The following is a 23635-nucleotide window of genomic DNA, read 5'->3' as shown; positions in this document are numbered from 1 at the left end:
TCCCTGGACCCACAATAGCAGATTTAAAGGTAGCCATCCTGCAGCAAAAAAACTTCAGGACTAGACTTCAAAGAGAAACTGCTGAGCTTCAGTTCATCTGCAAATTTGACACCATCAGCTCAGGATTAAACAAAGACCGTGAATGGCTAGCCAACTACAAAAGCAGTTTTTCCTCCCTTGGTGTTCACACCTCAACTCCTAGAAGAGGGCCTGATCCTCCCTAATTGAACTAACCTTGTTATCTCTAGCCTGCTTCTTGCTTGCCTTTATATACCTTCCCCTGGAAATTTCCACTACATGCATCTGACGAAGTGGGTATTCACCCATGAAAGCTCATGCTCCAATACGTCTGTTAGTCTATAAGGTGCCACAGGACTCTTTGCTGCTTTTACAGATCCAGACTAACACGGCTACCCCTCTGATACTCAAGATAGTTAAGTCCCAAGCAAACTGCAAAGACCTACAAAAGGATCTCTCAAAACTGGGTGACTGGGCAACAAATGGCTGATGAAATTCAATGTTGATAAATGCAAAGTAATGCATATTGGAAAACATAATCCCAGCTATACATATAAAATGATGGGGTCTAAATTAGCTGTTACCAGTCAGGAAAGACATCTTGGAGTCATTGTTGATAGTTCTCTGAAAACATCCACTCAATATGCAGCGGCAGTCAAAAAAGCGAACAGAATGTTGGGAATCATTAAAAAAGGGATAGACAGAAAATATATTGCCTCTTTATAAATCCATGATACGCCCACATCTTGAATACTGTGTGCAGATGTGATCACTCCGTCTCAAAAAAAAAAAAAAAAAAAAAAGAGGGGGCAACAAAAATGATTAAGGGTATGGAATGGCTGCTGTATGAGTAGAGAGTAATAAGACTGGGACTTTTCAGCTTGGAAATGAGACGATTTAGAGGGGATATGATAGAGGTCTATAAAATCATGACTGGTGTGGAGAAAGTAAATAAGGAAATGTTATTTACTCTTCACAATGCAAGAACTAGGGGGCCACCAAATGAAATTAATAGGCAAGAGGTTTAAAACAAACAAAAAAATATTTTTTCACACAACACACAGTCAGCCTGTGGAACTCCTTGCCAGAGGATGTTATGAAGGCCAAGACTGTAACAGGGTTCAAAAAAGGACTAGACAAATTCATGGAGTATAGGTCCATCAATGGCTATTAGCCAAGATGGGCAAGAATGGTGTCCCTAGCCTCTGTATGCCAGAAGCTGGGAATAGGCGATGGGATGGATCACTTGATGATTGCCTGTTCTGTTCATTCCCTCTGGAGCACCTGGCATTGGTCACTGTCAGAAGACAGGATACTGGGCTAGATGGACCTTTGGTCTAACCCAGTAAGGCCATTTGTATGTTCTTATGTTTTTATATCACATCATTAGTCTTAGTTGAGCACTAGTTCTAATGTTGCAGATAATTTGAACTTGTTTTGTGTGGGGCGATGGCTGGTCTCCTGTGTCTCTTAGTTGTAGACTTTAGGCTTGACTTAGCTGATGGTCAGAGATTTTCACTCCACCTTCTCTGGATGTCTGGCTCAAGAAAGAGAGCAGAATACAACTTCAGGAGGTGGTGTTGGTTCCATTGAATGTCCTTCCTTTCTTTCCTCATGGTTAGTCTTTTGTAGGGTTCAGTGTCCCCTTGCTTTGCATTGGGGACTACCTTTGTCTAATTCAGGGTTCTAACATGTTGGCCATAGCTCAGTGTGGACCAATAATCTGGTATCTTGATTTGAAGTCATTGTAGAATATTCCTGTCTGAGGTGCACACTTTCTTGCAAAGTGCTTGTGATCACCAACAGAATGCCCTTTTTGGAAGTGGACATGTGAGAGGCCCATGTGAGAAGGAAGTTGGTAACACTTTCTGTTGAATGGAATAAGGCCCATTCTCACCTTGCTAAATATGACGTTAATCATCAATTACCCTTTCACATATTTCCATTTGTTTCTTGTGACAGCTAGTGAGCATGGTAAGGGAAAATGTTCAGTTAAAAAGTAGATGCATAATTGGTTAATGCAACTACAGACAAAGTGTGCTGTCTTGTTTCTTCACAGAATGAAATTCGGAATCCTTTTCCCATTTCCATTTAGAGGTTAATGCACCACATTTGTGCATATGTAATGCGCTCCTATAAAATATTTGTTCATTTCACTTTGAGAATAAATTGAAATATAGAGCTATTGTTCTGATCAAATTGAAATATAAGTTTATATCTGAATAATTGAATTTGCCTCAGTAAGTGTTACATTTTATCTGAATTTTAATAATTTAGGAGAATTTTCATTAATTTTTAATAAAAAGGTGACTGACAAAAAACAAGCATAGTTTAATAACGCTGGTGTATGAATTAGAATGTGGAACTACAAAATATGAATTAGAATGTGGAACTACAAAATATACTCAGATTTGAACTAAACTCCTCAAATTTAATGTAATCTTTTTAAAAGACTAATAAAAGATTGGCAAGACTGACAAGAAAAAATTTAGGTAAGAGGTCTGTCTGTTTCCACTAAGACCTAAATCTTTCAGGTTTGTCTACGCATAAACATATGAGCATGAATTGTGTATTTTGTAAAATTAACTATTATACATGCACTGAGTCTAGAATAGTAGTCCTGCATGGCTTATATTGGAGATCCAAGTTAGCTCTTTAAAATGCATGGCAAACAAAGTGCAAAAATCATGTTACTGCTGAAGTATCTCTCTGTTTGGAGTCATATGATTAAACAGTATAAGCAGGGGGAGACATCAGTTATTCCCCTTTTACAGCAGTTGACTGTTAATTGGACTTTGGCCTATATTTTCAAAGTATTGCATGGGGTCGTTAAGTGTAGAAGTCCATGTTATATATAAGTAATATTACAATTAATAAAAGGATTTATGTGTATTGATCCTCTTGTCTAGCTTTGAAAATTTAGCATGATGCCTAAAGTCTTATTGAAAATGTGGTTTTCAGGCAAAATAGAAATTTGCTGTATTAGATCTCTTTTGACCTATATTGCTTTGATATATTTTAATTAAAAGAAATGTCAGTCAACCTGTTCAAAAAAAAAAATCATACTTTTTTTGTCACTAAGAGTAACAAAATTTGGCAGTGACCCTGAATACACACATGGATTGCTTTCAGTACATCAAAAATAACAGGAGTACTGGTGGCACCTTAGAGACTAACAAATTTATTTGAGCATAAGCTTTCAATAAATTTGTTAGTCTCTAAGGTGCCACAAGTACTCCTATTCTTTTTGAGGATACAGACTAACACGGCTGCTACTCTGAAACCTTTCAATACATCACTTACTTTGGATCCTGTGGCAAATATAGGGTGTGATCATATAATTAAAGACTGTATCATAGTGCATACACAACACGAGGGCTGAATTAGAGTTACTCATGCAATCTTAATTCTGGCATTTTCTAACTTTTGAATGCTTGCATTTGCTCTTTCTTATGTTTTTAATATTTTAATAAAAAGTAACCTGGAAAATAAATTTAATCATATTGACCCTCCAACCTGGGTCATTAGCATGGTTGGGGCCTTTAAATCTGCAATACAGACCTTTACCACTTCAGCTAACTGAGTAACTGGTGGTAGTAATAGGCTGCTATTTCTGTATGGACTGTGTATGTTGGGGTGGGGGGTAAGAAAGACACTGTCAGTGGATTTCACAGTTGTTTCCTAGGAGCGAGCACAAGAACATTGAGACTCAAGAATCCTGGGTTCAATTGCAGGTTCTGGAGGGGAGTGTGCTCTACTTTTTCCAGATCCTTCTGCCTCTTTTTTCCCTTCTCTTCCTCCCCCACTCTGGCTACTATAGCTCCCAGCCTGTCCTTGTCTTTTCCTCTGCTCCTCATCCTTTTGCATTTGAGTCAGGCTGCTTCCTACTCCACACTACCATGGTGCCAACAGGAGAAACACTGAGAGTTCAGGAGAGACTGTCTCCCTGCTCTTGGTTACTGCGCACCACAGCAGTCTCCAGCTGCCAAGAAGAGAAATTGCAGGGAAAGTCCTGCTCAGTCCCTGCAAGCCTCTGAATGGAGTATGCATAATCATTCTCCAGGAGTGATATGTTTCTGCTGGCATATAGGAGCTGCAAGGGAATGGAACATGCCTACTGCAGACAGAATCTGTGAATTTTCAGAGAATTTAGCTGCCAAACAAATGAGCCTCTACTGAGCATGTGCAAAATGCAGTTTTTCAGAGCTTATAAATTGGCCAAATTTGGGCAGATTTTTAGGGGGATGTCAAAAAGCAGCTATGTGTTTTGGTGGATAAAGGAGGGCCCTCTCCCCCAAATTTTAAATCCTCGTTCTAAAGCAGGCAGGCACTTAGGTTTCTCAGCTAAATGATGTTAAGAATTTTGTAAAAACATTTACAATTTTTCTGCTAACATAATTGTCTGAAAAGACTACACCATTTTTGCTGAAACTTTCAAAAAATCTAGTCTGAGGCAGATGCCTAGCATATAAAATTTCTGCCCAGACAATTTAAGTTGGGCAAAGTTATAAACAATTATGGAAGATGTTAGGTAACCTTAACTATAGGCATTGCTACCAGTGCTGCCTGTAATTCTTTTACCTTATAAAGCTGTTTGGGATCCGAAATCTTTATATTTTCAAAACAATTTAGTTTCTTCTTTCTGTTGTTTAAATTCTATTCCAGTTTTAGTGAAAAGAATGTTTAAAATTAAAACTAGAATAATATTTACTACTAAAGGTAATGAATTAAGATATAAAATTGTGAAGTAAAACATTAACAACCTGTATGTCTCACTGAGACAGAAGGAAAACAGACACTGGGATTATCCCCAGTTTCTTTGGAAAAATATTCTGGGATCTTAAATTTCCATCTTGCACTTTACCAGAAGAAGGTCTTCTGTTTAACTTCTCACCTAAATGGTGACATCTCTCACAGTACTAGATCCATTTAGTTCTACTTTGTTGTGTCAATACTTATACAGGATATGTATCTAACCAACTTACTGAATTCTGAGTCCTGGTAAGATGCTTGAAACTTGGAACTTTATGGCAGGAGTGACATGCTGCTGGAAATAGCAGTGTGCACCCTGAGCCAAATTGCAACCAAAATAATACTATTCGGTAGTTCAACACAGTCCACTGAGCTATGTGGCCTGTTCCTGATTTCAGTGAAAGCTAGGAGCCAATATGCCTTTGAGGATCTGGTCCTAGAAGTTAGTGCTGCTAAATTCAGTGGGGTAGGGTTGGGTCCAAGGTATAGTTTTAATATTTAATAGATTGTAATTAAGCATGAGTCTTCTGAGACTTTGGTATTACAAACAATATAATGGCCTCCTTTGCTGGGGTGAATAAATCAGTAGTCTACAAGTCATCATACATCTACAGGGCCATTGGCACTGATTTGGGTGGTAAAGTTGTTGTGCAACCTGCATTTTAGTTCTTCATTTGAGTAAAACTAAGTAATTTATATAGTGCCCTCCCCCCTTGCCCATTGAGGCACACGGGATACTGTACAACAAAAACAATATAACTTAATTTATAATAAACACCTCCTAAACCAAAATTACATTGAAGGGTTGCTAGAATACGTGGGGAAGGGAGTAAAGGGAAAGACTCGTATAGAACAGCTGTCCATTATCAAGGGGGAATAAATTTTATATTCTATCTGATCATTAGATTACACTACAGCAAAAAGAATGACTGCTTGCTGACCTTAGGCAAACAATGGTAGAGTGCAGATATCCAATTTAAGTGAATGTAGTGCTATTGAAAAGTGCCAGATTAAGACCACTGGTAAATGAAGTCCTTTGTTAGGAAGATGTGTATTGCCATATTTAATCAGACCAGATTAGACTAGTCCGGTATCCTGTCTTTGACACTGGCCGATACCAGAACAACAGGCAATAAACCTTTTAGTGGGTAATTATGAAATAACCTGCACAGAGGTAAAGTTTCTTTCTAAGCCCTCCCAGGGATTGGCTTGTGCCCTGAAGCATGAGAGTTTATATCCCTCTTTTTTTTTTTTTAAGTTATTCTTAGTAGAAATGGTGCGTAGGCTTTTTATCATCATGTAGCCATTATGATCAATCATGATCTGGAGGGATGGGGGAGAAGACCATTTATATACAATGAGAATATAGTTTGCTTTCTAAGCCTGTTCATTAATTGGCACTCTGTTTATACTGGCTACAGTGGCCAATTGTGGTTTGTGTTATGTGATTGTATGTACCTGTCCACTGGGATCTAGACTAACTTCACATAGGCCACCAAACAGCTATGGACAAAAGTGTCTTTTAGGCACTATTGAACTATGAAGGATTTAAATCTGTGGCCTGGGGGTGAAAGGTTCTATGCCCAATTATTAACTAATGTCCAACCCACTGAAAATCTGGATGGCGTTTTGTTTTTCTCTGAAAAGTAGGCTAATGGGAATTCTTCCTTAGACTCCCTGCCTCTTGACAGACCATGAGTAGATTCCATTGATCACTCTGAAAATTTGCCTTTTCCATGTAGTTGCAGATCCATCAGCATCCCCTGCAACCGTCATAGAGAGAGTTGCACTAGAAACAGCAGTTGCTGTTGCATTGGTCACAAAGTGGTTCCAAGACTTGAGGGGAAGGAGGATACTGTTGCCTATCGCAGAACTTTCACTCATCTTATGTTCTGGGGAGAGTAATTGCCTCCAAACTGGTGACTTCTTTAAAATGTGAACAGATGTTTAATTTATGATTCACAATCATTAGCTACATGTATAGACAAACATATAGTAGATGAATATGTATACCTTTTTAAAAAACAGTACTTGTAATTTTCATTCTTCATTCACTTTTGCTAAGGCCAGAGTTCATAGAACAGATTAGAACACTGCACAATTTTGAACTCTAGTTGTCTTAAAATATAAGGTGTTGTGTATTGTGACTGTTTCAGGTCCTAATTCAGTAAGCTACTTGAAGCACCTGTAAAACGAGTCCCAAAGTACTTTGCTGGACTGGGGCTTTAGACTCTTAAGCTATTTTATTTTTAAAGCTTTGTTGCTCATAGACTGGAAGTGGACAACCTCAAATGTCTCTTCTAAACTGATTTAATAGAATTTACTGTAGATTCCCAGAAAATTAATTCTGTATGCATAAGAATAATTGTTATATGGTAGAGAGAGCACTAGTGTTCTTTTCTAACTTATCTCCTCAATCTTTGTGTCTCATTTATCTTCTCACATGTTGATCTTGGAAGTTTTACCAGGTACTAATAGAGGATGCAACTGTAGTAGCCAAAGGTAGATAAAATGAGTGAGCCACACTATCCAGGTGAGAAGTCAGTTCCCTTTTCCTCTTGCCTTAGCTTCTGGAAAGTATGAGGACGCTGGGAATCAGTGCTGCCCCTTACATCCTGATTGGTGTTCCCTCTTTTGTGTCCGCATCTAGGTAGCCAGTGTCTGATAATTATAAAACCTGCCCTCTCTCCAACCCCGCTGGCTGCTGTAAGCGAGAAGCAGAATTTCTTTACTCTCTTGTTTTTCTCTCATCCCATCCCAGAGCCTCCTGGCTAGTATTCCATATGTTTGTGTGTGCTGCTCTACTTTTATCACTACTTTTTCACCTCCCAGACTCTGTTGTTGTGTCCTCTTCCTAAGTGAATAGCTCCAGTCCTTGCCTCTGGTGCTGTTCATAGCCTTATCAATCAGCAGCAGGTTGAAACTGACTGGTTATCAATGGTTCACTATCAAACTGGGAGGGCGTATTTAGTGTGATACCGCAGGGGTCGGTCCTGAATCTGTTACTATTCAGTATTTTCATTAATTACTTGGATAAGGCAATGGAAAATATGCTTATAACATTTTCAGATGATATCAAGCTGGGATGGATTGCAAGCACTTTGGAGGACACGATTAGAATTCACAACAAACTTGACAAAATTGGAGAATTGGTCTGAAATCAGCAAGATAAAGTTCAGTAAAGACAAGTGCCAAGTCCTTTGCTTAGCAAGAAAAAAATCAAATGAACAGCTACAAAATGGGAAATAATCGTCTAGGTGGTAGTACTGCTGAAAAGGTTAAGGGGGGTTATAGTGGATCACAAATTGAGTATGAGTCAACAATGTGATACAATTGAGAAAAAAGCTAATGTCATTCTGGAGTGTATTAACAGGAGTGTCATATGTAAGACAAAGGAGGTAATTATCCTGCTCTGCTCCGCGCCGGTGAGGCCTCAGCTGGAGTATCATGTCCAGTTCTGGGTGCCACACTTTATAAAGATGTGGATAAATTGGAGAGAGTCCAGAGGAGAGCTACAAAAATATTAAAAGCTTTAGATAACCTGACCTACAGGAAGGGTTAAAAAAATTGGCCGTGTTTAGATCTAAGAACAGTAGATTGAATGGGGACCTGATGATAGCCTTCAAATATGTTAAGGGATGCTGTAAAGATGATGCAGATCAATTGTTCTCCAGGTCCACTGGACGTAGGACAGGAAGTAAACAGCTCAGTCTGCAGCAAGGGAGATTTTGGTTGGATATTAGGAAATACTTGCAAACTATGTGTATAGTTAAACACTGGAATAAGATTTCAAGGGAGATTGTGGAATCCCATCTTTGGAATTTTTTAAGAACAGGTTAGACAAACACCAGTCCGGGATGGTCTAGGTCAGGGGTTCTCAAACTGGAGGTCGCGAGGTTATTACTTGGGGGGGTCACAAGCTGTCAGCCTTCATCCCAAACCTTGATTTGCCTCCAGCATTTCTAATGGTGCTAAATATATTAAAAAAATGTTTTTAATTTATTAGGGGGGGTCACACTCAGAGGCTTGCTATGTGAAAGGGGTCACCAGTAAAAAGTTTGAGAACCACTGGTCTAGGTATACTTGGTCTTGCCTCAGGGGGCTGAACTAGATAACTTATTGAGTTCCCTTTCAGTCCTATGTTTCTGAGATACTATGTATGCTGGTAAGCATTATGTGTATCCAAATGATGGTGGGTTGCAGGAAAAATCAATTGCTGGTATTCCATGAAGGTTCACTCCAGAAAAATCTTAAGAGGTGACTTGCAAAGGAAAACAGTTTGTGACCATTTTTTGCCTCAAAGGCCCAAAGAATGTTTCTTGTGTTTTTTTGTTTTTGGTTTTGTTTTTTTTGTTTTTTTTTAAATAATTTTCTGCTAGGCCTGAACTAAACACCTCTTTTGTACCCATATAACTCTTTCAGTTAGGGGTACAGTTTTTCTTTTCAACCAAAATAATTATACTAGTACTATCCTTAGTTTGGACACAGTTTTATGATATACATGTGCCTTGTACCAGTATAGCATATTCCCTTTCCCATGGGGAACTAAGCTATACCGGTAAAATAATTTGTATATAAATATAGCTTGTTTTTCTTCTTACTGTAACTTTTAAGACCTGGTTCTCAGTTATAATAAGACTAAGCTCATGATTTTTGAGAAGGACTCTCTGGAAATTGAGTGGAAGATAAAAGGCCACATAGGAACGGCCATACTGGGTTGCACTGAAGGTCCATCTAGCCCGGTATCCTGTCTTCCAACAGTGTCCAATGCCAAGTGCTTCAGAGGGAGTGAACAGAACAGGTAATCATCAAATGATCCATCCCCCTATCACCCACTCCCGGCTCCTGGCAAGCCAGAGATTAGGGACACCATCTCTGCCTATCATGGTTACCTTGTAAAACAAGTCTCTGTTTTTACTTATTTAGGAAGAAAGTTTCATCATTTGGGCTGTTGATTCCCTTATGAAGACTTAAAATAAAAGGTCCTTAGCTCTGCTCAAATGGTGCTCTGTTCTACCCTCTCATATGCTGGCAACAGAGTTGCTCCAGCGCTAAGAATTTTTAATGCTTAAATAATATTGCAGAAGATTGATTTAAAGGCCAAATTTCAAATAGTTCAAAATAATTTTGTAGGAGACTTTTAATTCTCCCAAATTCTACCCCATCTTGTTTTTACATGCCAAAGTAGGTGTTTTTTCTGTCAGTCAGGGCCGGCTTTAGGCCAATTCGCCCAATTCCCTGGAATCGGGCCCCGCGCCTTAGGTGCCTTTTTAATTTTTTTTCTTTTATTTTCTTTTTTTTACTCACGTGGTGGTCCTCTCTGGGGTCTTCGGTGCTATTTTGGCTGTGGGCGGGGGGTCCTTCGGTGCTGTGGAAGACCTGGAGCGGACTCCCCGCTGCTGAAGTGCCGCCGAAGCCCCAGGCCGCCATGGAGTATTTGAATTGGGCCACGCTGTTAATAAAGCCGGCCCTGCTGTCAGTAGCACAGTTTGTATTGCTTTTCTTATATTTTGATCTAAGATCTATACTCTTCCAGACTGCTCCATCTTTGCCTTCAGGAGATGGAGGAGCAACCTGTGTACTCCTTATTTCCACGAAAAGAGACTTTCAATTTATTATAGGAATCAGTGATGATCTGCTCACTGTGGCACTGACTTTGGCACCAGTGATGTTATCTTCAGTGATATCCTTTCTGGCACCAGAGGCACCTTCTTCTTCTGATGTAGAAGAGGGTTAATCAGAAGTACCAAGTAAACTTGTAGTGCCACTGATTTTTGTTACAATGTCATTCAGCAGATTCTGTAGTGATCTTCGCAGACCAGGAAACTGGCTAGAGCAGCAAGGTATCTCTTTCTTTTCCCATAGGGCTTGCCTACACTTAACAGTGCTGCAGTGGCTGTAGTGCTGCTGTAGTGCTTAGTGAAGATGCTACCTTTGCCGGTGAGAGAGCTTCTCCCATTGATGTAGGTACTCCACCTTGCCGAGAGGTGGTAGCTATGTTGATGGGAGAAGCCCTCCCCTCTACACAGCGCTGCCTATACTGGGAGTTATGTTGGTATAACTACGTCGTTCAGGGGTACGGATTTTCAACACCCCTGACCAATATAGTCCTACTAGCATAAGTTTGTAGTGTAGACCAGGGCTTAGATAGTGAAGGTTGCAGACTGGATGGTTTTAGGAGAAAAGTTGATTCTTCCTCTTTATTGGGTTTCTATGTGGCAAACTACATGTTCTGATAGATACACCTATGCAGTTTGGGGCTTCACTAACCCTATTTTGGACTCCTTACTGGAGGAACAAAGGGAAGCTGTAAAAAATTTTGTCAGTGAAGGTAGAACGTTAGATATTCATTGAGACTATCATATGATACCTCAGATATGGCTAGCGCTGTGGCTACTAGCATAGTTATGAGGTGATATTCTTGGCTCGGATCGCTGGCCTTGCACTGGAATCACAGAAAATAATTGAAGACCACCTCTTTGAAGGGTCAGGTCTTTTTAGTAATGAAACGGATGAGTCTGTAGAGAGGATTAAAACCGAGAGAGTCGCCCCATCTCATTCCCCTCCGCTCTTAAATTCTATAGGACTTTCCCAGCTCTTGTCTGCCTCAAAGAAGATCTCCTTCTGTACTGCTTTCCGGTTCCATAGATGGTCTCCTTTACAGCAGCAGAGCATTCAGTGTCGGAAAAGATTCTAGCCATCTGCTCATTCCAAGGCTGCTTCTTCAAAAAGGCCACAGCACATTGAACTGTGCATTATGTTTCAGTGTTTGATTTGATAAAATGGTGCTACAGTTTGTATTTAGTTAGAACTCCTTGCTCCACCTTCTTCTGATGGGGGGCACCACTTTGAAACAGGAGTAGATCAAAGTGCACTAAGGAGTGTGTCAGCAAGGTCCAAATGGACAGTTAGAGCATGGTAGGCTAGTGCGGGATAGATTCACACCCCAGTTGCTGCAAGTTAAATGTTCGTGTTGACAAGACCTAAAACTTTCAGTGTGTTCCTGTGCAGCAAGTTGCTTTTACCTTAGCAGCTTTACTAGCCCTGTTCCAAATCTTTTTGAAGTCAGTGGAAAGATTCCTAATGACTTCAGTGGGGTTTGGCTGTCACTGTAGTTACTGCTGACCATACTAGAATTTAAGGAGAGAAACCTAATTAACTCAAATAATTTACGTGGCTAAAAAAAAACATTTTATTATGTAACTTTTAATGCAAGATGAGGTAGAAAAAATGTCTTTGGTTCAGTTAACCCGTGCTCTTCTTTACCTGGCTCATGCTGAAGGTATCCTTGTTTTAGAAAACAGTGTTTTAAAATGAGGGGGCTGTTTTTGAGAGTTTGCTGTTTTCCTTCACAGTCACATTTTTTTATTTGGTATTCATCCATTTTCTTTTAATCTGCATTATGATATAAAATAACATAAATAACTAAGGCTACAATTTTGGCACAGAAATTTTCAATAAATTTCACAGCAGAGGTGAAGGAAGAAAATAAAAAGTCACAGAAAGATCTCCAAATATAGTTTTCATCTGCTGCTCTTAAGGAAGAGCTATACTTTTTCCCCACTTTTAAATAAACTGAATCAAATTTATCAAAAATTATGTTTAATCCTTGTTGCTACTATGAAATATTACATTAATGCTTTCCGCTCTCAAAACGATTAAAGAGTAACTTTCATTGTTTGTAGAAAATTTCATAATAAAATAAGTAAATAAAAAAGAAATTGACACTAAAGAGAATGCTGTTGCAGGGGTGAGTAGAGAAAGAGTGGATTGTATACTGTGTGTGCTGAAAGGTGAGGCCCACGGAGAGAGAGGAGGCATGGTGGGAAAGCGAGCCCACCCCATAGTGTAGTGGTGGCTCCTGTCCTGTGGAGCTGTAGGCTCTCCACTCCATGTGTTGTGTGACCTGGAGCTTGTGGTTGCAGCACTATTCAGGTTTGGCACATCCATGCACCCGTCTCCATCATGGGGTGCTGAAAGGACTGCAAAAGCGGGGGGGGGGGATCTCCCCCCCCCCTTAACTGAACCTCCCTACTGGTGAGCCTGAGACCCTCTGGTGATGAGTCCTGTTGTTTTCTTGTGTTGAGAGGTGCCACCGCCACAGTTTTGACAGCTAGCAGGTGAGAGCCTGGCTGTCCACAAGCGGCCTGATGCAGAGTGGATCCTGACCAGCACTTTGCATGATGCACCACAGAACCTGGATGCTGGCTGGGTCAGGCTGCAGCACAGTTCCTTCCAGCCAGGTTTTTAAAAGTTGGGGGGCATGGTCCCTTTGACTTTCCTGTCTCCAGTGCCTGTGGGTCTTGGTCCATTCCCATGAAACAGGAGCTGCTTCTGTGGGCTGAGTGTGGGGTGGGCTCATCACAGACTTTATTCAGGTTCACTATTATTGTGAATACTGTGATCTCCATGCCTTATCCATAAGACGCAAACTGGCTATGTAGTCTGACCTTTTGTATATCACAGGCTACATAATTTCACCCACTTACCTTTGTATTAAGTGCAATAGCTTGTTTGACTAAAACATATCGTTCAGAAGGGCATCCAGTCTTGATCTGAAAACATCAAGAGATGGAGAATTCACTCCTTTCTGTGGTAGTTTGTTCAAATGATTAATCAACTTGTTTGTGTTGAAGGTTCTTGTTTCCCTGGATCAAGTTTATAGGGCGTGATGGTTGAGCTGAGTCTCTGCTATTATGGGAGGAGAGAGAATACATAGCGTTTCCCCCTTCTCCCCTTTGGGACCTAGCAAAGTGATAAAGAAGTAAATAAGTGTTGTGCTGAAATGCTCATTGACTAAATATTCAGCAGCTTACAGGAAAGTTAACCATTTTCAATTTTTAAATTATTTCAATTTTTTAATGACACATTGTAGAATTTAGTATGAGTTATGGAATTCGGTCTGTTCTAACGGGAACTTTCATGAGGCTCTTTTCATATATTCAGTTTTAGCATGTATGAGCTCCCTCTTGTGGCCCTTTTAAAAATTAAGCACTAGAATGATAGGCCTGGTCTACACTACGCGTTTAAACCGATTTTAGCAGCGTTAAACCGATTTAACGCTGTACTCGTCCACACTACGAGGCCCTTTATATCGATATAAAGGGCTCTTTAAATCGGTTTCTGTACTCCTCCCCAACGAGAGGAGTAGCGCTAAAATCGGTATTACCATATCAGATTAGGGTTAGTGTGGCCGCAAATCGAGGGTATTGGCCTCCGGGCAGTATCCCACAGTGCACCACTATGACCGCTCTGGACAACAATCTGAACTCGGATGCAGTGGCCAGGTAAACAGGAAAAGCCCCGCGAACTTTTGAATTTCATTTCCTGTTTGCCCAGCATGGAGCTCTGATCAGCACGGGCGGCAATGCAGTCCCAAATCCAAAAAGAGCTCCAGCATGGACCGTACGGGAGATACTGGATCTGATCGCTGTATGGGGAGACAAATCTGTTCTATCAGAGCTCCGTTACGGAAGACGAAATGCCAAAGCGTTTGAAAAAAATCTCCAGGCTACACAGTGCTGCGTGACAAGCATAACGGATCCAAAGAATCAAATCGATGCTCATGGAGGGAGGGAGGGGGTACTGAGGACTCCAGCTATCCCACAGTCCACAGCAGTCTCCGAAAAATATTTACATTCTTCACTGAGCTCCCAATGCCTGTAGGTTCAAACACATTGTCCGGCGTGGTTCAGGGTATAGCTTGACAATTTACTCCCTCCCCCCCCCACGTGAAAGAAAAGGGAAAGAAATTGTTTCTTGACTTCTTTCAATGTCACCCTATGTCTGCTGAATGCTGCTGGTAGACACGATGCTGCGGCAGTGAAGAGCAGTATCCTCTCCTCTCCCCTCCCGGTGGCAGATGGTGCAGTAGGACTGCTAGCCGTCCTTGTCGTCAGCCCGTGAGTGCTCCTGGCTGGCCTCAGGTGAGGCTCGCCGGGGGCGCCTGGGTAAAAATCGGAATGATTTCCGGTCATTCCCAGTAGATGGTACAGAACGTCTGGTGACCGTCCTCATCATAGCAACTGGGGGCTGAGCTCCATCAGCCCCCTCCCTTTCCTGTGTAAAGAAAAGATTCTGTACTGCCTGGACTGTCATAGCAGCGGAAGGCTGCTTCCCCCTCATTTTATCTCACTAACAAGTCACTGTTTGTTATTCCTGCATTCTTTATAACTTCATGACACAAATGGGGGGGACACTGCCACGGTAGCCCAGGAAGGTTGGGGGAGGAGGGAAGCAACGGGTGGGGTTGTTGCAGGGGCACCCCCCGTGAATGGCATGCAGCTCATCATTTCTGCAGGATCTGACACGGAGCAGCTGTGCTCTCTGATACACTGGTTCTCTAGTACACTTGCCCCATATTCTAGGCAGGACTGACTCTATTTTTAGAAACCATAAAGGAGGGATTGACTCGGGGAGTCGTTCCCAGTTTTACCTTTGCGCCCCTGGCCGACCTCAGCCAGGGGCAACCATGATAGCAGCAGATAGTACAGAACAACAGATAACCGTCTCTGCTATCATGCAAAAGCAAACGAATGCTGCTGTGTAGCGCTGCAGTAACGCCTCTGTTAGCGGCATCCAGTACACATACGGTGACAGTATTAAAAAAAAAAAAAAAAAAAAAAAAAAAAAGCTGAACGGGCTCTATGGTTGCTGTGCTATGGCGTCTGCCAGGGCAATCCAGGGAAACAGCACGTGAAATGATTGTCTGCCGTTGTTTTCCCGGAGGAAGGAATGACTGACGACATTTACCCAGAACCACCTGCGACAATGATTTTTGCCCCATCAGCCACTGGGATCTCAACCCAGAATTCCAAGGGGTGGGGGAGACTGCGGGAACTATGGGATAGCTACAGAATAGCTACCCACAGTGCAATGCTCCAGAAATTGATGCTAGCCTCGGACTATTTACGCACACCGCCGAATTAATGTGCTTAGTGTGGCCGCGTGCACTCGACTTTATACAATCTGTTTTACAAAACCGGTTTATGTAAAATCGGAATAATCCTGTAGTGTAGACGTACCCATAGAGTGGCTATGCCTCCAAACCGACTGGTGCTTTTAATAGTTTTTCTAGTAGAAATTAATTTTTAAAAATTTTAGCTAAATTGAACTGGATAAAATTTTCAGGGAAATTTATTTTTCAGCTTATAAAATAAAAAAGTTCAAAACCCACTTTTAAAGTGAAGCCAGCTATGTAATGTAATTTTTTAATAGATGTAAAGCAGATAATGCATCTGTACAGGCAGTTTTGTGGTTTTGACCTCTTCACTATAAGACAGAGGTGTGTAATAAGACTCACTGGTTTTCTGATTACATTAGATGTGAGTACATTTTGGGGTTGGAAATAGATGAAACACAGTTCCTAATTTCTTTCCTTCCCTGACTGAATCTTTGGCAAGACTTGAAAAATGTACTGTCCTCTTGCTAGTAGCAAGCTAATTGAGAACTGGATGATCATAGATCCACATAGTAGTATTGAAACACAGTTTTTACACTGCTAGGCTGAGTCCTGTTGGTCCAATTTATCTTTGGTATTGGATTGGATAGTAGGTTTAGGCAGGGGCAGCTCCAGGCACCAGCATGCCAAGTGCGTGTCTCGGGCGGCAAGCTACGGGGGGCGCTCTGCCGGTCACTGCGAGGGCGGCAGGCAGGTTGCTTTCGGTGGCATGCCTGCGGAGGGTCTGCTGGTCCTCCCGCAGGCATGCCGCTGAATTCGTGGGACCGGGGACCTCCCTGCTGTGCTTGGGGCAGCAAAATACCTAGAGCCGCCCCTGGGTTTAGGCATTTTGGCATGGATCTGGCAAATCTTGTTGGACCTTGGTCTTTGTCAAGCACCCTGGTTAGAGGGAGCTTATATTTCCTTTATTATATTGTAATAATGTTAATGTGCATCTATTTAAATAATTGTGCATGTGAGATATGATGTTGGGGTTCCCTCTAAAGAAGGGATGGGCAAACTTTTTGGCCTGAGGGCCACGTTGGGGTTGCAAAACTGGTATGGAGGGCCGAGTAGGGAAGGCTATGCCTCCCCAAACAGTCTGGCCCCTGCCGCCATCCGCTTCCTCCCACTTCCCAGCCCCTGACTGCCTCCCTCAGAACCCGCAACCCATCCAACCCCCCTTACTCCTTGTCCCTTAACTTCCCCTTCCTGGGCCCCCCCGCCCCTAACCGCCCCCTGGGACCCCATCGCCTATCCAACTGCCCTGTTCCCTGTCCCCTGACTGCCCCCCTGACTCCTATCCACACCCCCACCCCTTGACATGCCCCCTTCCCCAGGACCCCATGCCTATCCAACCCCCCCGTCCCCTGCCCCCTATCCACACCCCTGCCCCTGACAGGCCCCCTGGGACTCCCATGCTTATCCAACCCCCCCACCCGTTCCCCATCCCCTGCCCCCCTTCTCAAACTTCCGCCCCATCCAACCCCCTGGCCCCGGCCCCCTTACCATGCTGCTCAGAGCAGCATGTCTGGCAGCCACACTGCCCGGCCACAGCCAGACACATTGCTGCACTGCTCTGCAAGCATTGCCTGATGATTAGCCCTTCTGGGCTGCTTTCCTTCCCAGTGTTGGTTCTCTCCAGATGATTTTTCCTCAGAAGTATTTCCTGTTTTGGGTCTGTGACCCCCCAGGCAGATGACTAAAGGGGCTAAGAAAGCTTGGTTCAAGCCATGTGCTTTGCAATTTTGTGATGTCCATTACCAATATTGATACTCAGTTCCTCTAAGAAGGTGGTTTTTAATATGGTTTTCCTTTGGCTATTCTTGCAGTCAGTGTTCAGCTTCAGTCATTGTCCACAATGGACAATTTTCATAATGCAGACATGGCTTTAAGAGATTAAACTAAAAAATGTGCACCCAGGAGTGCCAGGGAAGGGAGAAACTTAGTGGCTAAGAATAATTTATTATATGGTTATGAAATATATTAAATGATTGTCAATTGATTATAGATTTTGAATAACACACTTAATTTTGTTTCTTTTATAACTAGCACTTATAATAGCAAATGAATGGATTTGCTTTGTTTGTCATTTGTATGTGTGCCAGATGGAGCCTTATATGTGTCAGGAGATAAACGGACCATTATTAAGATTAGATACACAGTGGTCATTTTAGCCTTGTTTATTTGGGTCATCAACCATACTAGAGGATGATCTTTTCTAGTATAAATACTTTGGCAACACAAAATCCTTTCCTTTCTTCCTAGATTGCTATGAAAATAAACATAAAAGGTTTCTGTCTCATTTCTCAGTAGCAAAAATAAAATGATTTTATTTTAAAAAGATGTTGTTAATTGTCATTTGGATAAAATAAGCACAAAAGCTCTTACTACCAGTGATTTCAAAATAAACTGAAAAAGTATATTTAAGTAAGCAAAGCTAAGTCAAGTGTATATCTGACTTAGAAAATTCTAATAATTTACTGGCCTGTTTAGTCAAGTTGGTATATATTTAAGGAAGTGAAGTAGTCACTTTTACAGATGCGGTAAGGTGGAACTCCTGTGTAAAATATAACCACTGTTTCTATTCTGGGATTACAAATGTACTTTTAGAATAATTCATTCAACAAATTTTAACTTTTTGCATTATCAAAGGACCTTGATGTTTATAAATGTCTTTATTTTATTTCAGATTGCAGTGTAAGATTTTGGAAGTCATAGCTCCACCACATCACAATGGAGTGGCCAATGGCCACATCAACAGTACCAATGAAGACACTATCGTCATCAGTGATAGTGATGATTCAGAAACGCACAACAGTTCTGCACAAAATGGGTAAATTACACTTGAAAAATTGTATCAAATATTTTGATTAAATTTTGGAAAATGAGGCTAAAGCAGCTTTAGTGGGGCTTTTCATGAGGAGATTTGTCTCAAGCAAAGTGCAGAGGATATCGTGTCAGAATATTCACCCAGCTGAGTGGAGTGGCTAAACGTTCACAGATGACTTATATATTGCAAAATAGGCAATTTAAGTGTATTTAGCCAGAGAGTGTTGAAAAAAGAAAATAATTGAGGCATAAGAAGCATTAATCAATTTCAGATTACATTGTCTGTAGGAGGGTAGTGGTGTAGCAGTTGGTCTGTTTTCAGAGCTTCTCTCCTACTTCTTCTCTGTTTACCAGTCTTACATTAAACTCTGTTAGTTTTTTTTGTTATTTGGACAAAACCTAAAATTACTTATAAGATTGCAAACATTAATTCAGAGTTTGTATTTTAAATTGAGATTTCACTCTAGAGCAAATACGGAAAAGAGAACTCTTCCAGAGGCTATATGTCCCATAATTTTATGCATTTATTTTGATATTTGTATTAGATGAACAGACTTCTGCCTCATGTAGGGTTGCCAGCTTTTTAATTGCTGACAACCAGACCTCTTCTTCCCCCTTGAGACCCAACTCCTGCTCCGCTTCGTCCCCCAAAGCCCTGCCTCTGCTCCAGAGCTGCAGCCTGACACGGAACCTGCCTGCCCCCCCTACGAGATGGAGGTAGGAGGTGGCCCTGGCTGAGCAGGGCTGGTGCGGGTTGATGCTTTGGCACCTCCTGCCTCCATGCCCGCAGTAACCCCACTTTTGATGTCCAGTCAGTACATCTGACTGGACGCTGCCAGGTTTCCTTTTTGACCCGACAACCCTATCTTCATGACCCAGCTCCTCCTGGACCCTTAATTTAGTATGCCATATTTTTCCTCTGCTATAGGAAAGACCCAAATTCAGTTTTATGATTTTTTTTATGAGTAGGAAGATCAAATGGGCTGACCTAAACCCTTACTTGAACTGGTTTCTGAGAATGTGGGAAGGAAAACTATGGAGGAAAATATAAATGTGAGAGATATTTGAGAATTTTCCCTAGTATGGAACAAGGTTCCTCTTTACAATAATTTTGCCAGTCCATGGCACTGCTGAGCTACAGACTTAGACCACAGTCCTATAAACTGATTGTTGTGGGCAGACCCTTATGCCTGTATGGAATCCCATTGACTTCAGTAGTGCTTCAGATGGGTGTAGGGGTCTGTCTAAATAGATTGCAGGATCAGGGCCATTACTTTTGAGTAGTCTGAAATAGTTATTACTACGATACAGTTGCTTCCTCATTTTCACCATCTGCTATTACTTAGAAATATAAGACGTACTGAATTCATAAACACTGTTCCATCACCACGCTCAAAACTGTGACAGTAAACAACCAAAGATCTTCAAGTCCCTGCATTGAAGAGACCTAGTCTTATTTTGATTCTATGAATTGAACTTGGCTAAGCTTCTGTCTTCATGATTTACGTTTGAAAATAAATTGTATCTGTAGAATTATACTTCTATTCAAAAAACTGTAATAACTATTAATATGTTTTTAATTTACAAAGTGCCTTATTCCACTATTTTCTTAATGTATGTGTGTACATTAGTATCTTAAATTTTGTATATTGCCATAATTTTGTGTATTCTCTTCTAAACTTATTACAGTATTATAATGTCTCTTACTGTTACACCCAAAAGGCCCCAAAAGTGGGGCAAGGAAGAACTAAGATTTACTAAGGATATTTCTATACGATAGACAAAGTCAGTGGATCAGATTGTGGCCTTTGTTATACTGGTGATTATTTGGAGTAACTTCATATTGGCAAGTAACTTAGTTTACATGACTCACTTCCGCTACTTGTAAAATTAGGATAACTTACTCTTCTGTATAAAGCATTGTGAGGTCTATGGAAGAAAAGTGCTTTGGAATGATAAATTATTAGTTTCAATTGACTGCATGCAGACTGGCTTGTTCATGCTCTCTGAGCACCCCATTGACTTTATTTAGGCTACATAGAGGTGCAGCAGTTCATCCTTGGCCGTCAGTTGCAGGTTTATTAATTATTCGGTTGATGTCAGGGTATGTAACAAGGTTGCTCCTCGTGTAACTAAGGAAATAATGAAGGTAAACCTGTGGAATTTTATCCACTCTTGAATGATGTTTCTAGTGTCATGTAAGGGAGTGTCTGAATGTTTAAAGAGAAGCCCTCTATCTTGAAATATGTGCATTCTTCCTGTTACAGGAGTATGAAATTCAAATGAGGTTATCTTTAAATTTAATACAGATATGGACTGCAATACTGCAGCTGGCTCTGTGCTGGGACACTCTTATGTTCAGCTAACCCCAATAACTTCCACCCTTGCAGAGCCAGCTGCAGGATTAGGGTTGTAACCTCATTTCACTTTTATTTTTGAGGGGGAGGAGAGAAACTTCTCATTAACTATATAGAAAGGTTTGTTTTGGCTTGTTATTAAACAATATTCTTTATTATTCTTTGCAGCTGTTTTCATTGGTGGCATATCTAATCAACATTGCATGTTGTAAACGTAAAAACCAAACAATTTCCATTACTAGAAGTTTAAAAATACAAAATTAAAATACTGTGAATTAGAAGAAATTGCAAAATTGGATAACATCACTAGACCATATCTGCTACTCCAAAATATTAAAAGTATTGACCACATCCCCAAAAGAACCTGCCTGAGTATGCAGTCTTGCCATGAGTTTGTAGGTATTGTGGTCTTGAGTCTTTAAACCCTTACTTATACAAGTAGTACTTAAATTTGTGAATAGCCCCATTGAATTGAGTGGGAAGATTTTGCATTGCTAAACCTTTAGGGATTAAATTTTGTCATTTTGGAAAACCTTTTCACCATGATAGATTTTATGTAATTTCTAAATGTGTCTTGGGTACTGGTGAATTGTATACTCGGCATAATTGTTTATTGTAGCCCCAGACCATTCATTATTGTGAAAAAAAAAATGCAAAAATAAATCTTGATTGAAAATTCTCTTTAGCAGAAGAGGTTAAAGTGCTCGGTTTGTAAGGTTTTTGATTCTCAGTTAAATGTGCATTTTCTTCAATTGAAAAGTGAGCAACTATAGTTGGAATAGGGAGGAAAATGTAAAGATGGTGTGACAGACTGCAGTGCTGGTAAGAAAATAGTCTTTATTTCCTGGTCCCAGTAACATTATTGAGCCAGGGTTATAAAAGGTTATGCCTCATCACATGGTAGCAGTCAATAACCACTGTCTGCTTTTACAGGAAATGTTATTGCTCATTAATTGTTAAGACTGATGCATGTTGTCTAAAAAAAGAAAGTTACCAGAGGTTACTCTATCACCAGAGGAGTAGTTTGGCTGCTGAATCTGTAACTAGTCCAAAAAGTGTGACTCCATGACATGGATCAGATTGAAATTAGTTTTCTGAGCTGTTTGTCCAGCCCTAGCTCTACTTCTAGATCGGGGTGGGCAAACTTTTTGGCCCGAGGGCCACATTGGGGTATGGAAATTGTATGGTCCGCCATACATGCTCACAAAATTGGGGGTAGGGGTAGATGGTGGCTGGGGAGGGGCTGGCGATGAGGGGTTTGGAGTGCAGGAGGGTGTTTCAGACTGGGACTGAGGGGTTCGGAGGGTGGGAGGGGGTAAAAGGCTGTGGCAGGGGGTTGGGGTACAGGGTGTGTGAGGGCTCCAGCTGGGGGTTTGGGCTCTGGGGTGGGCCAGGGATGATGGGTTTGGGTTGCAGGAGGGTGCTCCAGGCTGGGAGCGAGGGTTCAGAGGGCGATCAGGCATGGGGCAGGCTGTTGGGACGTCGGGGTGGAGGGCTCTGGCTGGGGGTGCGAGCTCCGGGGTGGGGCCAGGTATGAAGGGTTTGAGGTATAAGAGGGGACTCTGGGCTGGGATTGAGGAGTTTGGAGGGTGGGAGAGGGGGCTCAGGGCTGGTATACGGGATTGTGGGGGAAAGGGCTCAGGAGCTCAGGCTTCAGGCAGCACTTGCTTCCAGGAGCTGCTTGAGGTATGTCACCCCTCCAGCTCCTACGCGGAGGTGCAGCCAGGTGGCTTTGCGCACACTGCCCTGTCCACAGGTTCCACCCCTGCAGCTCCTATTGGCTAGGAGCCGCAGCCAATGAGAGCTGCAGGGGTGGCACCTACAGACAGAGCAGTGTGTAGAGCTGGCTGGCCGCACCTCCATGTACTATGTAGGAGCCTGAGGGAGGGTCATACCGGCGGCTTCCTGGGACCCATGTGGAGTGGGGCAAGCCCCTGACCCCACTCCCTGGTGGGAGCTGAGGGCCAGATTAAAAGGTCTGACGGACAGAATGTGGCCCGCGGGCTGTAGTTTGCCCACCCTTGTTCTAGATAGTTTACTCCAAGGGAAATTCTGTGCCAAAAAAGTTTAAAACTATGTGCACGATATTTTAAAATTCTGCATATTTTATTTGTCAGAATAACGTTTTATAATCATGCCAGTTTCAATTAATTTCAAAATACCTATCAACAGCTGTGTCTGTAAAAATACTAACAAAAAAAATTTTCCCCCTAGCAGTAGAGAGTTAAACCTCTAGGACAACCCAGTTCTGGTTTCTTTGCCACCCTCCCTACCAGAGCCCAGCATGGGGTCAAGATTCTCCCTCCCCGATGCCCAGCTGTTTTTCCCCCCATCCCAGACACTTGCACACACTCCCTACCCCACTGAGCCCAGCTGTGGGGCACCCCCCAGCCCATACATCTGCACCCCCCATCCCCTCAGAACCCAGCCATGGGGCACCCCTGAGCCCAACACCCACACCCTGTAGAGCTCAGCTGCAGGTCCTCCTCAGCCCAGCCACTTGCAGCTCTGCCCCACCAGAGCCCAGCTGAAGGCCTCCCTCAGCCCAGACACTTTTCCACTATAGCCCGGCTGTGGGACGTCCCCCCCCCAGCCCATACACTAACACCTCACCAGAGCCCAGCTATGTTCCCTGTAAGCCGTGCGGCCGCATGGCAGGCTCTCAAGGGCTGTACAGGCTGGCAGGGAGAGGCACACCTCCCCCAGCTCAGCCCCCACCAGTAGCTACAGGGGAGAG

The 23635-nt window shown here is 42.1% G+C and overlaps 1 protein-coding gene across 5 annotated transcripts in view; it reads left to right on the top strand.

Annotated features, from left to right (window-relative positions):
- Positions 1–23635, top strand: part of BAZ1A (bromodomain adjacent to zinc finger domain 1A) — a 107129-nt gene that overhangs the window by 12085 nt on the left and 71409 nt on the right. For 4 of the 5 annotated variants that reach the window (XM_050953846.1, XM_050953845.1, XM_050953844.1 and 1 more), the window contains exon 3: positions 18402–18545. In XM_050953846.1, the coding sequence (XP_050809803.1) occupies positions 18402–18545 (144 nt within the window). Of the gene's footprint in view, positions 1–18401; positions 18546–19086; positions 19259–23635 lie in introns of all 5 variants that reach the window. The other variant, XM_050953848.1, reaches the window with a different exon arrangement.

Source organism: Gopherus flavomarginatus, chromosome 5, assembly GCF_025201925.1.
Source record: "Gopherus flavomarginatus isolate rGopFla2 chromosome 5, rGopFla2.mat.asm, whole genome shotgun sequence".
In the NCBI taxonomy this organism is placed as follows: Eukaryota; Metazoa; Chordata; order Testudines; family Testudinidae; genus Gopherus; species Gopherus flavomarginatus.
This window is presented reverse-complemented; position numbering and strand designations above follow the sequence as displayed.